The sequence below is a fragment of the Ailuropoda melanoleuca genome, chromosome 12 (genome assembly GCF_002007445.2).
Source record: "Ailuropoda melanoleuca isolate Jingjing chromosome 12, ASM200744v2, whole genome shotgun sequence".
NCBI lineage: Eukaryota > Metazoa > Chordata > Mammalia > Carnivora > Ursidae > Ailuropoda > Ailuropoda melanoleuca.
This window is the reverse complement of record NC_048229.1, coordinates 5,979,927-5,996,442: the sequence shown is the minus strand read 5'-3', so window position 1 is coordinate 5,996,442 and position 16,516 is coordinate 5,979,927. Positions and strand designations below refer to the sequence as shown.

Sequence of the window (16,516 nt, the reverse complement as noted above, 5' to 3'; positions counted from 1 at the left end):
CCCTAATAATGAATATTAAGGTGATAATCTGAGCCTAAGTTACTTAGTAGCCTAAGAATACTTCTAAAGAATAAAAAACTTTGGTAGTCCCCTCTGCTCAAGAAAAAATCAAGTTTTCAGGTAAGAAAAGACTTCATCATGAATGACCAAAGCAGGATGAAAAGACTTCTGGCCAAATTAGTATCATGTGACTCAAGGGGACAGGTATATAGAGGTAGCTATGTAGTTACTTTCCTTTTTTTTTTTAAAGATTTATTTATTTTAGAGGGAGGAGAAAGCACATACACACAAGCAGGGGGAGGGGCCGAGGGGGAAAGAAAGAGAATCCTCAAGCAGACTCCCCACTGAGCAAAGGACTCCCCACCCACTACACAGGGCTCAATCCCAGAACTCTGAGATCATGAGTCGAAATCAAGAGTGGGACACTCAACTGACTGAGCCACCCAGGCGCCCCTTTCTATTTTTTTAAGAGTTGGCAGACAAAAAAAAAAAAAGTGTTAAGGAAGAAGTTACCCAATAGAAATAAGCCCCTTTTAAAAATTCATAAAATAAAAAGATATGATCCTAATTTCTACATCTTGAGATCAGGGCTCTGCCACATTGGAAATGTTGCAAAGAGGTCTAAGCTCCAAACATTAAAACCTCAGCCTTAAATTATTTCAAGGTGGGATCTATTGTAGGGCATGACGGTGGACCATTTAACCTTGGGCCTCAAATTTAAACTGTAGACATTCTCTTAAATGAGATTATAGATTCAGCAGGAGATACAATGAATGAATACATTCACATGTAGCTTTAAATTTGTGTCCCATTTCCACACCCTACATAGGCTGCAGAATAATACCACGAATTAGTATTTTTAAATAAACCCTATAACTAGCTTGTGAATAAGATGATTAAACTTTTTGTGTGTGCATGGGGGCACTTGGGTGTCTCAGTTGGTTAAGCGACGGACTTCAGCTCAGGTCATGATCTCAGAGTCCTGAGATGAGGTCCCCAGGGTCTCCGCTCAGCAGGGAGTCTGCTTGTCCCTCTCCCTCTGCCCCTCCCCCTGCTCATGCCTCTCTCACTCTCTCTCTAATAAAATCTTAAAAAAAAAACAAAAACGTTTTGTATGTGCATTAAAGGCATTAATATGTTGAATGTAAACCCTTAAAATTCATAATTTCTGTAATTTACTTTGGAATTTTACTTTTTATATACCAACAACCCAAAGGCCCTTTCAAGTCTTCCAGCCTGTAACAAGCAGAGCACTCTGGATGCGGCTTCAAGCCCGAGGAATCCCTGCCTGGTGGTTTGGGTGAGCAGTTGCAATTCTTCTATTTAGAGCCCATGGTAGTACAAGGAACCATTTTTCACCATTTTCCACTTCTATGATTTCTCTTCATATTTTAACATCTCTGAAGTGAGGATGCCTCTTGTAATAAATGGCATCTTACACTGCTTCTGGTCAAGTAGCAATTGCAACATAATCGTCACTGCCTGCTCATACGCAAATATCAAAGACATCAAAATCGGCCAAACAGGTGTCAGCAGTCTGGAAGAAAATCCTAGAGACTACACCGGAGCCCCTGAGAACCAGTATTTAAGGGATGGTGAATCCTATATGTTTAGGGACATTCCCCCATCTGGGAGCCAAACGTAGGCCGGTTCTTCATAACCACTAAGTCAGGTAAAAACTCAGCACCAAGGCCTTTCCTCCTTTTTTAAAAAATGCCAAATCCTCAGAGCTCTTCACGGCTCAAGGAAAACAGTACGTGGAAAAACACAGAAACCAACACTGAGTGAAAAGAGAGTGTAAGCCTCTGTAGGTGAAGAAGTTTTAACAAACTTATTTCACTTTTTTGTCCTTTTTAAGTATGTAAGAGTTCTTTGATAAATCAATGTTTGATTAGGTCTACAAACTCTTTCAATAAGAATAAAATATAAATTCTACTGTATCAGTGCTCTCTTTCTAATTTTTGGGGGGGTTAGAATATGAAACAGGAAGTCTTAAAGGTGACAGTATCTTAGAATCACCAAAATACAGTATTCATTTACTGATGGTGTGGACAATGTCACACACACAGTGAGCCCTGTAATCACAAAGCCCACTGAGCCTTCTGGCACCTCACAATATCATTCCTCAGCCTTCCTCTCTCTGTGTTTATCTCTCTTTTTCACTCCTCTCCTGAAGGATGGGATGCTGGTTTCTGCCCCATTGTGGGACTCTGATGTCTACGCATATGCTGTTCTCCCACTGCCCTGCTGATGCCTGTCACTCATGCTTACAGCTCTCCTGGTTACTCTCATTGTAATCTCTCCTTTTCCCCAAACTACTTTCTCACCACCTGACCAAAATACAGAAGTGAGATATGTACATGGACGTACACAAGCTGGATAGTTTTATTTCATTGCTCTGAAGCAAAGAAAATATTTACATTTCTTGCTCAAAGAAAATTACTACACCAAATTAAAATACTCAAAATAATGGTACAAATGAATTAGCAGGAGGGCATAATAGGATGGAGAATCAAAACCAGGTGTAGGAACAGCAAAAATAGTTGTCTGTGGACCTACTATATTTAGAATAGTAGGCACAAAATCATCTTTTAATTTTACAACACATTAATCAGGCATTTTTAATTCTACTCTTAAGTAACTTTCCTATGATTGCATAAGGCAATGAATGAGAGACCAGATTTGAAAGCAGTTATAATTTAAAGCCCAGGCTTTTTTTAGTTTATCAGAAATTGGAAAACACAACATGTATAATGAAATGGCATGCTTAACTACAATTGTATAACGCAAACACACACACATAATATGTTTTTAAATTACCTGGCCTGGGGACATATCTGTGGAGGAGGCCGGTACACACATCTTCTCTAAAGTCTCAGGCAAAGAGTGATACATGTCCCTCTCCTCCAGCTTCCAATAAGTCAAACCTATTGCACACAAATACAGAGTTTAGAAGACTGAGGAAAGAGAACTAAAATGCTTTCTAGGAGAACTTATTTCTACTTAAAGAAAATTAAATATGGGAAGTAACTAGTTTTAGGCTATCTGGATACGGGACGTTGGATTTTGATGGCAAAGAATCTCCTAATTGCCTTACCATGTAAGAGTTCTAATTTAATGATCCAAATATTTAAAACCAAAATATATTATTAAAAGGCAAGATATAGGGTGCCTGGCTGGCTGAGGGGATAGAACATGTGACTCTTGGATCTCAGAGTTGTGAGTTCAAGCCTGATGTTGGGTGTAGAGATTATTAAAAAAAAATAAACTTAAAAAGTGAAGATAAACTAGTACAGGGGCACCTGGGTGGCTCAGTCGTTAAGCGTCTGCCTTTGGCTCAGGGCGTGATCCCAGAGTCCTGGGATCGAGCCCCATATAGGGCTCCTCTGCTGGGAGCCTGCTTCTTCCTCTCCCACTCCCCCTGCTTGTGTTCCCTCTCTTGCTGGCTGTCTCTCTCTCCGTCAAATAAATAAATAAAATCTTTAAAAAAAAAAAAGATAAACTAGTACAATCTAAACTATATTTCTGAAAGGACAACAATTTCTTTATGAGCAGTACAGAAAATGCAATATAAAGAATTCAACGGTTCAAATACATATCGAGTGTTTATTGTGCCAGGCTGGGGAGCAGGAAATGTGAGACATGAACAGTAAGTAAATCACGAGGTATACCCGCTAGGTTAGAAGACAGTAAGCACCCTAAAGGTAAGATTCAAAAATCAGGTAAAAGTGAATGTGCAGGGGGCGCCTGGGCGGCACAGCGGTTAGGCGTCTGCCTTCGGCTCAGGGCGTGATCCCAGCGTTATGAGATCGAGCCCCACATCAGGCTCCTCTGCTATGAGCCTGCTTCTTCCTCTCCCACTCCCCTTGCTTGTGTTCCCTTTCTCGCTGACTGTCTCTATCTCTGTTGAATAAATAAATAAAATCTTTAAAAAAAAAAAGTGAATATGCAGTGTGTGTGGAAGGGTGCTCAGGGTTGGCTCACTGCAAGGTAACAAGGTAAGAGAAAGCATCTTAGCCATGTATGAGGGACGTCCCCTATATAAGAGGTGGGGAGAACATTTCAAATAGAGGAAGCAGCAAAGCAAAAGCCCTAAAAGGAGAACACATCTGGGATATTTAAGCAAACAGCCTCTCTGCTGAAGCAGAGAAAAGGAGCAGCAGAAAAGGAGGTCAAATAGGACAGGGCTAGATCTTGCTGGGCCTCTGGGCGCCTATAAAGACTCTGGGTGCTCTTCTGAGGGAAAGAGCATAGCAGGGCTCTGCGCAGAGGAGTCACATGCTCTGACCCATCCTTAAGAAAAATCCTACAGGCTACCGTGTTGAGAACAGATGGAAGGGTGCAAGGGTGAGGGCAGGGAGGCTGGGCAGGAAGCTGCAGAAACCCAGGTGACAGGTGATGGGAACGCTCTGAGGGTGACAGCATGACGGTGGGGGAATCCAGCAATTTGCATCCTGCAATGCTAACTCATCCTGACAAACTGGATGTGGGATTGTGGGGGGAAATCAGTATGTTACATCATTAAAACTAAAATAAGCTTACCATGGAGAGTAAAGAATGGCTCACAAAGGGTTTGAATTTCTTAATTCATTCTGCAGCACCTGGAAAATCCTGAGATGACTTTTGCAACTGTTTGAAATAACTGTAAAAGTACTTTTTCCATCTATTTACAGAATGTGCAACACAAATTAATGCAAGGAAGTCAGATTTAGCAGAGGCACAACACAGCATTAACAGATTTACAGAAACCGCTTTGTTACACTGCATGGGATTATCTTCCTGTGAGAAATGTAGATTAAGGTGTTATAAAAAAAAAAATAAGTATCATACCTGTTCCTGAATCGGACATCCAAGAGTTTGGACTCTCCTCTGGTTTACTGAGGTAAAAAGCATGGGGATGCTTAGCAGCAGTGAAATTAGACTATAAGGCAAGAAAGAAAACTATCAGTTGACAGCTGAAAATCATTAGGCACAAGCTGCTGACCCCAGGAATGAGAGCCAGGTGTCAGACCCTGGCGGAGAGAAAGTCTCAGAGGCTTCATGAGGAAGGAAGCAGCCCTGGTTTTCCCCGTGACTACAAGAATGCAAAATGACAGGACTTAACCGGGACAGATTTTCTTTCCCTGTGTGTTTACAGAAGTTGATCTTGGTTCTGCGGAGCTGGAAGAACACCACCGGCCACTGGAGCTACTTAAGGAGTTCAGAGCGAAACTGTATTTGTAATTTACCAGCCACATACAAAAGAAATTCAAAGTGCCTGGAATTAAAGTCATTTAGTATAAAAATTAATGTGAAAGCCCTAACAATTCATCGTTATCATTAAAGGTACAATAATTCAAACTCTGAAAACCGCATTAAGTAATCTCTACGAACTTCAAGTAGTAAACTGTGTCTTACATCTAGGCAACTAGTTACTAACCCCAGAAAAGGCTCGAAATGCTTACTTACCATCAATTCTAAGAAAAATTCTGAGCTAACTACTCCTCACAGTATCTCTGGCATTGTCGCAAGAAATCCTTGTTTGCAAACAGAAGAGTATTTTTATCAGATTTTTTCTTACCAGTTCCACCATCACCAAACTTTTAATTCCTGTTAAAAAGTATTTAAGTTGCATTTGTTTACAATCATCTGTGGACCCACAGCAAAAGTACAAGGACATTGAGGGGACGGCACTCTCCCTACCAAAGAGGGCGTTTTCACCTCAGCCTCCTAAAGCAATACTCTGTTTCTTGTTCACCAAATGAGAAACTCCTGGGTCATCTTTTGTCTCTTCTAAAACCCCTACCTATTCAAATTTCTGTCAAGTCTCAGTACTGAACACACCAGAAAAAGCTGACAGCACAAGGCTAAATGAAAAATACCAAGTAACAATATTTTGTCCTCTTCCCAGTCTGGCAGTGCCAACTTTAATGCACTCAGCCGACCCAACAGTGGGGGGGGGGCTCCCCTTGTCCGGCTGCTGCTGCATTACTGAGCATACCAGGCCTCACCTTTTTTTTTTTTTAAGATTTTATTTATTCATTTGACAGAGAGACAGACAGACAGCGAGAGAGGGAACACAAGCAGGGGGAGTGGGAGAGGAAGAAGCAGGCTCCCAGCCGAGCAGTGAGTCCGATGTGGGGCTCCATCCTAAAACCCTGGTATCACGCCTTGAGCTGAAGGCAGACCCTCAACGACTGAGCCACCCAGGCGCCCCCAGGCCTCGCTTTTAATGAAAAAGAAAAGTGTGGAGCAAGGAAAAGTCCTTCCCAAGAAGCTGCCCTATGCCTGGAACAGGGACCTTCACTAATGTCAGCAAGAGTTGAGTCACCCATCCGAGAAAGCACTCCCGGGTCCTGCTGCCCGGGAAATGGTAACGTCAAGTCTGTCTCCAACAAAGGACCAAGGGAAATCCTTACGCTAAACAACAGCCATTTCAAGATGTGCTTCAGGGGCGCCTGGGTGGCGCAGTCGCTAGGCGTCTGCCTTTGGCTCAGGGCGTGATCCTGGCGTGCCGGGATCGAGCCCCACATCAGGCTCCTCCACTAGGAGCCTGCTTCTTCCTCTCCCACTCCCCCTGCTTGTGTTCTGTCTCTCTCTCCTAATAAATAAATTTAAAAATCTTAAAAAAAAAAAAAAAAAGATGTGCTTCAAAATAGCTAGTACCCAAAAGAAACTACCATTGTAGAAAGAGAAAACTGGATCCCAACAGAATTCTGACCACAAGGATTCCCTGATTTAGACTGAAACTAGAAAAAACAGGAGAAGAAAAGGATGCAATAAAGAGTTCCAACTTGGTGAATTCACACAATTTGATTCAGGATTATGCAGGTAGCAAATGCATTTCAGGTGTGGGGCTTTGGATTCATCAACTACAATTATCTGAAAATCATTTAGGGGCGCCTGGGTGGCTCAGTCGTTAAGTGTCTGCCTTCGGCCCAGGGCATGATCCCGCCGTTCTGGGATCGAGCCCCGCATAAGGCTCCTCCACTGGGAGCCTGCTTCTTCCTCACCCACTCCCCCTGCTTGTGTTCCCTCTCTCGCTGGCTGTCTCTCTCTTTGTCAAATAAATAAATAAAATATTTTTTAAAAAAATGAAAATCATTTAAAACTCAACTACCAAAGAAACTTAATTTCCCATAATGATTTACTACCAAAAATATCATCATTTAAAAAAAAAAAAAAAAAAAAGGAAAGGGTCACCTGGGTGGCTCTGTCGGTTGACCATCCAACTCTTGGTTTTGACTGAGGTCATGACCTCAGAGTCCTGGGATCAAGCCCCGCATCAGGCTCTGAGCTCAGAGCAGAGTCTGCTTGAGATTCTCTCCCTCTCCCTTTGCCTCTGCCCCTCCCCCAGCACTTGAGCACCTGTGCATGCACTTGCTCTTTCTGGCTCTCTCTCTAAAGTAATAAATGGAAGGGTGCCTGGGTGACTCAGTTGGTTAAGCATCTGCCTTCAGCTCAGGTCATGATCTCAGGGCCCCCCGATTAAGCCCCACGCTGCACTCCCTGCTCAGCAGGGAGTCTGCTTCTTCCCCTCCCCCTGCTCTCTCCCTCTCTCTCTCCTCTAAATAAATAAAGTGAGAAAAAGAAAGAAAGATTGATTTTCTTTTTCTGCCAACCTAATCCAATGAAAAAAGCAACCTTCACCCCATCTCCAAATATTATCATGTTCTCACACCAAACAAGAATATAGCATCCTGGTGGCACATGGGTTCAAAGCAGTACTATGAATGCAGCACTACCGGGAGCTTGCAGGTCTTAGAGGCTTGGTGGCTCCTGTAGCTTTCTGAACCCTCACTTCCCTCCTGAACACAAACCGAATTTGTTCAAGAACAGTGATACAGAGAAGCCTAGTATCACAGGCTGAAGAATGAAAATTTACTGAAAGAAAAAAGAACGGTGCCTTAGGAAGGCCAAGGGACTGTCTTCTTATGACTTCCATTTAATTTTTTTCACAGGATGATGGAAAGACCATGTTTATGATGATCAAGAAGTGGCCAATTTCTAAAGGTATCAAGTTTGCAGAGACTGGATTTTGCAATTTCAATGTATTATACTAAACAATGTTACTTTACGATAATTTAAGCCAAAAGGGCTTCAAAGATGTTTAAAACTTACTCAATATCTATAACTCTGTAATGAAAACAGCTTCTAGATTAGCCAAAGGACCACACAGAATTTAAACATGTAATCTCTCACAATTTGGGTTATAAATTCAGAGTTGTCTTGAAGCATTCACACATATAGTACTACTACTTACAACCTACTGGTAATACAAATTATTTGAGGGCTTAAAAAAAAGTTAAATGGATTACTCTCTGGCTAAATGTAAACAGTTGCAGTATAAAGAGAATTAGGACCTTTACAAAATAGTTTTCACTTTTTACAGTACTTTATTCCTCTTTAGTTTTGATTTCCAGACTACTAAAGAACCAATACTTAGAGCAAATCATTGTTTCCAGTCCTTTGAGACACCCAAAGGAAGACAGGTCAATGGAACAAATTAATACTACAAAAGAAAGGGCAAAAAACTCATGCTGGTGAGCATGTGGTACCCTCCACATAATTATTAGTAGCTGAAGTGCGCCAGAATAAAGTGACTTATCACCTACTTTCTCGACTGGTGATTTCTTGGCTTGCTCATTTCCTTGCGTAGATTTTGAACACCCCTCTTCTGTAAGTGCTCTCTTTGGTTGGTTCTGCTTCAGCTTTTGTGCCCATGACGTTATAGATTTACTATTCAAAAAGAGAAAACCAAAATTATTCTCTTTAGATGCTGTCCTTCACACATAAAACTAAACATTAGTAGACACTAGTCAGTGGAAAATGCTTTGAGTTGTTTTTCTAATAGGAGAGAAAAGATGGATTTTTATTGACTCACCTGAATTTCTTTTTACAATTTATTACCAAAGGCAAAGTGAACAAAAAAACTAACGGTGATTAATAATACATATAGCTGTAGCCATAGAATAGAACAAACCTGATCACAGTGGCCCATTCAAATACTCAATATGTCTCTGCAGCAAAACCTTCTCTATTTACAAGGACTAGTAATTATACTTATAGGTACACAAGATCTGTGTTGCTAGAGCTGAACACTTATTTTACAGGACACATTTTAGAGATACGAAACTGAACATTTAGGATAAGTGACATAATTTTAAATGATTATTTGCTTTACAAACATCCAGCCATAGTTGTCATTAAACTTGCAAAACTTCCTTATATAAAAAGCATTAAATTGGGGTGCCTGGGTGGCGCAGTCGTTAAGCGTCTGCCTTCGGCTCAGGGTGTGATCCCGGCACTCCAGGATCGAGCCCCACATCAGGCTCCTCCACTAGGAGCCTGCTTTTTCCTCTCCCACTCCCCCTGCTTGTGTTCCCTCTCTCGCTGGCTGTCTCTCTCTGTCTAATAAATAAATAAATAAATCTTTAAAAAAAAAAAGGCATTAAATTGAATGTACTTGTGCATGATTTTTGGTTTCAAATTATATGCACATATGTGACAAAACTCCACTGTTGATACAGTCCCACACTCTAATTTTCAGCAAGTCTATAGTGACCAGAAAATATAAAAGGTATTTTTCTGGCAAGGCCTCCCACCTGAGGACGTTATTAGCCTTACAACATTGCAAATGGGAAGAAAGTCAGATGTTGGTAATATATCATATGATTTCCATTTGCCACAGGCAATAAATACAAGACTCTGGTAAAGCTGCCGAGTGTTCAAATACACCTCATTTTATTACACTCCAAAAGGAGCTTGCTTTACTAGATTCTAAATGTAATAAACAAGCAAACCTCCCTTCAAATGATAGAGAAATTCTACTTACCTATTTGTTTTTCCACCGTATACTTCTGAAATCTTATTTTCGTCAAGAAAATGGTGTTCAAATTCACCAGGAAAAATGGAAATATCTTCCTTTAAAGATGCACAAAACTCTTCAGTGGTATGTATATGAAAACTCTTGTTTTTTACACCATCTACAAGTGACTCCGTCTGCCCCAAAGGCTCTCCAAACTGTCCTTCAGAAACTTCTGTGTGCTCCATGAACTCCTGAGGGTCCTTAGATTTGTAGGTATTTAATTCGGAGACACAAAAGGTACCATACCCACTGCTCACTGAGCTACTATCCACATTGCAGTCTGGTTGTGACGTGGACGTTTCTTGCTGCATTTCGGGTTCTGTAGACTTAGGATAACTGATAATAGGTTCATTTCTCTCACTGTTTTCAGAAAAAAAACCCATTTGACTTTCTGAAGATAATGGTTTGCTTAAAGAACTATCGGAGGGAGCCCAGGAAGTATTACTGGTCTGTAACTTGACTAAGTTTTTTATCTCCTCCTGTATTCGCTGAAAATAAAGTTATAGATCTGGGTAAGAAAGCATGTGAAACATTACATTTTCATAAATACTATGAAAATATTGCTTAAAAATATGAGTTATTACTCTAAAGAGAATCTGCTTTTTGTTCAAAAAACTGATATAAAGTATTAACTGCTTCTTCTTGCAAACCTTACAACATAAAAAGAAGAATCAATATAAATGACAACTTACTTGAATTTGGTTGTGGAACTGCTCCTGCTGGGCAATTATCTGTTGTTCGCATTGTTTTTCCACCAAATTGAAGAGTTGTAACCACCTGGTCTAATAAATTATAGAATATTTTAGTTAAACATACTTTTTCACGTAATATTCACAGAAAAATTCCTCCAGTGGGAAAGGACCTTTTTAAAATATATTTTTAGGGGCGCCTGGGTGGCACAGCAGTTAAGCGTCTGCCTTCAGCTCAGGGCGTGATCCCGGCGTTATGGGATCGAGCCCCACATCAGGCTCTTCCTCTATGAGCCTGCTTCTTCCTCTCCCACTCCCCCTGCTTGTGTTCCCTCTCTCGCTGGCTGTCTCTATCTCTGTCGAATAAAGAAATTTAAAAAAAATCTTAAAAAAAAAAATAAATAAATTTTTAATGTAAAATGTATAAACGGAATTAAATAGCTATAAAGCTACATTAAATACAAAAACACAAAGGCACAGGAATGGTCACCCCTTTCTTATGTAATCTGTAGTCTGGGTAAACTTGAAGGTCTGAGTAAATCTTATTTTTCAAATGACATTTTAATTTGATGTCATCTGCTATCATTTCTGATTCATCAAGAATTGGCAGTTGTACTTTATATTTGTCTTAAATTTTTCTTCCTTTCCTTGTAATAGCTAATGATTTTCTAAACAATTCTTAGAAAAAAGAATCCCACATCTTAAACAAGAAATAATTTGGTATTACAAGATTTAAACCCCTAATTTACTTGCAATTTAGGTAAACAAAACAAAAAAGAACCTTTTTCAAGTCAGACACCGAAGGGTTTGACAGCATTACAGCTGAGAGAGGAATGAAAAACTCACTCTGAAAACCCATCGAACTGGCTTAGCCCTCCCTTCAGTCACTTTTAGGTCCTCATCATCCTGACTCCCAAGAGGAGTCAGTACTCTTATGACCAGCCTACAAAACAAGGCGGAGTGGGGGCCGGGAGATGTCCAGAGGCTAAATTCAGTCTCAAGGCTGATGTTCGCTCAGTAATAGACTCTACGCAATAATGTACAATAAGTAGCTACCATGAAAAAGCTTCCCTGTTAAAAACCGTTCAATTATCTTCCCACCCCCGTGTTCCTTACAGGGCCCCGAGTGATCTGGCCCATGCACTGCTCCCAACTTGATCTCATCCCTCTCTACCCCTCACTCGTGCACACCAACCTCACTGGCTCTACCTTTTCCCTGAACACGCCAAAACTGTCTTCCACCTCAAAAGCTTTGTCCTCACTGTACCCCCTACCTGGAAAGCTCAATCTCTAGCTCTTACCATGGCTTCTGCCCCTTCTTGCAATTCCAGCTTAACTGCCACCTTCTCAGTTTCCCAAACCATCCCACAGTGGCTCTCTCTCTAAACGTCACCCTGTGTATTGTCTTCATAGCCTTCACCACAACCAGAGAGCATCTCGTTTGTTCATTTGGTTACCCTGTCTGTCTCCAAAACCTAGGACACAGTGCCAAGAAAAGAGTGGGCACTCAATATACAGTCTAAGTGAGTGTATAAAAATGTGAACTTCAGGGGCACCTGGCTGGCTCAGTCAGTGGAATATGCAACTCTTGATCTTGGGGTCGTGAGCGTGAGCCCCACATTGGGCGTAGAGTTTACTTGAAAAAAAAATGTGAATTTCAAGCTGATTTTTTTCTTGGTATTACAGACTACACAATCCAGAGGCTCTTCAGATTAAAGTCAGTTCAATAACGACAACAGAACAGAATTAAACTGAAAGCTATATAACAGTATTAAAGCAAAGAAGTAAAACCTCTCAGGATTGGAAAAGGAAATCTTCAAATTGAAATAAAACACTACTAATAGGAAGCATTAATTTTAAATCAACTAACTTCAGGATAAAATAGGCTACATCAAATTCAGTTCTTTATTTTCTCAACTTATCTATAATATGAAGTATCTTAAAACAAAAAAGAAATCAGGCAACAGTTTTATTAAGTTGTACTAACTTAAATACTTCAGGTGTTATTTTAACCTGATAAAGTTATTAGTCACAAAGAACCAAATTACAACGATAGAATAACATACATAACAACAACAACAACAAAAAATGGCTTTATATTATGTGACACACTTAATGTTAATCACATCCTTATTATCATTTTCTTATTTAAGATATGAATTAACAGAGCTTACTCAGGATATAAATTGGTGGAGATTTTGTTCTTCCTAGTCAGATTCTGTATTTTAATTTTCAAAAAACATATTTGAGAACACTATAATGCAGCAAATAATATTATTAACATAATTATTAATAACTGTTATTCATTTCTAAAATTAGATGACCTGCATTTTACATACCTTTGGAGGACTTGGGCATCTAATTAAAGCTTTCCCCTGCACACAGTTTTTGATGCTATTAGCCTGAAAGGGGTTTCTATAGTTTGGCCTCATAAATATCCCATTGGCTTTTGACATCTTAGGCCTGACTCCCAGCTCTCCACTAACAACCTGTGTGGTCCTCAACAAGTAAATTTCATTTGTGCTTCTCATGAATTTATAAAATGGGAAGAGTAACACCTCATAGGTGGCTGGGAAGATTAAATTTTAAATTCAAATATGATGCATGTGAAGCAGTGATCTCAATGGGGGAACTATATTTTGAAAAACTGTGAGGTCACGGCTGTCACAAAGATAGCGAGGGCACTACCAGCACTCAGTGGGCCCAGCGATGCAAATCACAGTATGGTCCCCAACAATGAAAAACTGTCCTGTGTCCATTTTATATTATAAAAATACCATATATTTTGCATAGCTTTCAAATCACCAAATTGTCCAGGAATCCAACTACAAGATGTTAATTTTGTTTCAGAACTTGATCAGAAATTGGTCACTATTTCAGAAAATCATGTCCCCAAATGCAGTGCTGGGTCATAGGTACAACACGGTTGTATCTGCCCGTGTCCGCAGCTGCTGCCTTCACAGTGAGGCTGCATATCAACACCAGACTGTGCTTCGCTGTGTCTTCTAACGTGGAAGCGCCTGAGCACTGATTTCATGAAAGTAACTTTTGTTCTTCCTTCTTATCACAGTTAAGAGGATGACTGTTTTTACCGTAGGTACAGGCAGGATGTATCTGTGAGCTTCATTTCAGGATAATATAAGTTGATTTACTTTAAACATGGTAAAATGTAACTGTAAAATGTAAATTAGTAAATTAATTGTAAAATTATAAAATGAGGGCTATGGGTCTAATAAGGTTGAGCGCCACTGACAAAAAGTGTCTGGTATGCTGCTTGGCAAACAGACACTCAATAAATTGTACACTTATAACTATTATCATATAACCATTACTTTGCTATACATAATCAGTAGCGCGAAATAGTTAAAATGCAAAAATAGTGAATTAAAACAAATTAGCTAATAATGTGCTTTAAAAATTTACCATCAAAAAATATTACCAACAGCAAGTATTTAAGAATGTATTAAAGTATTTCTATGTAAATGTGTTAAACATTATTTTCTATTAATCAAAATACATAACCTTCTCAAGTTCAAGCAATGATAAACTTCAGAATTTCAGGAAAGAGGTTTAGAAAGAAATTCTAAAGAAATCAGATCTCCAGAGCTCTGAGCTCCACGAAAGGGTTTAATCTATGTTAATCCCTTACAAATGGTAGAAATCAAGCAAATGCTTCTATTCCAAAAAAAGACGACAACATGAAATTCAGGGAAAAGAGTCAGGAATAAGACTTGCACAATCCTTACCCCTCCCATTCTTCCTAAAACGCTACACACTAAAACATCAGAGGATTTTGGTTTGGTATGCTACAAAACACACTAATAAACTGGAAAGAGTTTACTGAAATGACAAGAAGGATATTTCATATTCTGTCAAAGTAAGAAATACCTTAAGAAACTATTTACTGAACAATTACATGTCTACATTACAAAAATTAAGTAGCCAATTAATATTAAACATAATAAAAATAATAATGTTATATATACCACAGATGAAGGAGAAAGGGTATAAAGAAACTGGCTCAAATGTCAAGGTGTAAGTAGCTGGCTGGTATGCTGGCTTATAAAAATCTGTATCTTAAATTCATAAATATATTCTGATTCTAAGATGCTGATTTCAAAGTATTAAAAGTAACAATTTCTAATGAAACATGAATTTGCCAGAAGAGCAATGCCCTATTTTTTTTTAAAAGCATTCTAATTCAGGTTCATAAGCTAATGAATAAGTATACTGAAGTAAACATTTCACAAAACATTCCATTTTTAATTGTATCATTTTATAGGTCTCTTGTATTAGCATATACTGATTATTATATGGAAAAAACATAAAAATTATAAAAACTTAAAACTCAATTTTCTTAAAGTTTGTAATAATACTCCTTTTTCTAACTTCAATGATTATGGATAATGGATACAAATAATTACACTTAGGGGTGGCTGCTGAATCCTTAAACCAGGTATTCTTTCATTCTACTTATTATACATTTTGAAAATAACACAAATAATGGTTTTTAAAGTATGATAAACATTTAAAATAAAATCTGTTCCCTAAAGAATTTAATAATAATAATGTTTTATACATTTCTATAAAGCATTACCAAATCAGCCTTGGAAAATCAAGACTTGGGCATTATTGTGTGAAACAAAATTTACACATATGTATTCTTTTAACCGCTAAATTTTTATATCACAGTTTAATCTATGGACCAAAGAAAGAACCACAATTCCGAAAAATCAGTACAATTCAATGTACCACACCTATATGTGATAAGGCATTACTAAACAGAAGTCTTAACCTATGAGAAGAGCATTCAAAATATTTCAAAGAGGATTTAGGTCTTTCAAAATGGTAACAATTCTGTATGAGTTACTTAAAGCATTAGAATTAGTAACAATATTAATAATTTTGGAATTCTCACTTCTCTGACCAAAGCTAGTATCTTAGCTGACATGTAAAATATTAATGAGTGTGTCTAATCATTAGTATTTGTTCAAACATAGTCTTGATCATCTTTTTCGTATTTGTTCAATGTTGTTCCTCAATTACTGTATTTGACCACTATACTCTAGCAGTAAGAATCATGCTCTTTAGGATATAAATTTCTAGTAATTTAGAGTTTAGTAGAGGCACATTTAAAACTATATTTCTTAAAATTCCACAAATAAAACAAAACTAGATACCTCACAGTTTTTCCAAAGTTCCGAATCAGTCCTTCCACTGTTTTGTAGCTCTTGCATTAAAGAGGTTAGGACTTCAACTGTACCTTGAATTACAGATGGTCTGGTCTTCCCTGAGAAAGAGGATACCCCATTTGTACTAAGGTGGGGACTACTTCTGTTGAAACATAAATAATTCAAATGGTTTTCTTCATTCTACCAAAGTGTTGAATAATTCAGCAGTTCAAGTTTAGCAGAGCAGTACAAAACCACTGATATTTAATCCTTCTTAATGGCACCTCGTTTGTTGAAAATCTGATCACGTTTGTCCACAAAAGGAAAATAGCCGTAAAAAGACAGCACTTTTTTTTTTTAAAGAACCCAACAGAAAGACCTTCTCCAGAAGTGAGAGAACACTCCAAAGCACCAGCAGAAAATAAAAGTTTCTGCTATACAATAAGAAAAAGGTCCAGCTTCTCCAATCTAAGCCATTCCAGAGGATTATTTTGCTCTACTATAAGAACAGCCCTTTTTTTGTGGCGGGGTTTCTTTCTCCACTGCCCAGAATTGCAGTCAAGTCTTGTTCATTGGATCCCCCTAATTTGGTGTGATAAGCTGGTGCTTATCTTTGCACCATCGTTGAATTAAAAGTTGTGCCAAGGAAATTAGCAGCAAATATTCAGGACTTATTTAGCCTATTCATTGTGTAAAATAGCACTGGTTCTTTCCAGGAGGACTGCCTTCCCAAACTTGAGAGAAGTTATTTCAGATTTGCTTTATAAAAACACAAAGCATAATTAAGGACAATAAACTTTGTTTAAATT

General features: G+C 38.7%; 1 protein-coding gene across 11 annotated transcripts in view; it reads right to left on the bottom strand.

Annotated features, from left to right (window-relative positions):
- Positions 1 to 16,516, bottom strand: part of MPHOSPH9 (M-phase phosphoprotein 9) — a 59,414-nt gene that overhangs the window by 38,358 nt on the left and 4,540 nt on the right. For 5 of the 11 annotated variants that reach the window (XM_019800821.2, XM_034639261.1, XM_034639270.1 and 2 more), the window contains exons 3-8: positions 15,717 to 15,870; positions 10,540 to 10,629; positions 9,815 to 10,335; positions 8,595 to 8,718; positions 4,831 to 4,921; positions 2,821 to 2,927 (exon numbers count right to left, since the gene is read on the bottom strand). In XM_019800821.2, the coding sequence (XP_019656380.2) occupies positions 2,821 to 2,927; positions 4,831 to 4,921; positions 8,595 to 8,718; positions 9,815 to 10,335; positions 10,540 to 10,629; positions 15,717 to 15,870 (1,087 nt within the window). The remainder of the gene's footprint in view (positions 1 to 2,820; positions 2,928 to 4,830; positions 4,922 to 8,594; positions 8,719 to 9,814; positions 10,336 to 10,539; positions 10,630 to 15,716; positions 15,871 to 16,516) is intronic. The other 6 variants (XM_034639265.1, XM_034639262.1, XM_034639264.1 and 3 more) reach the window with 2 other exon arrangements.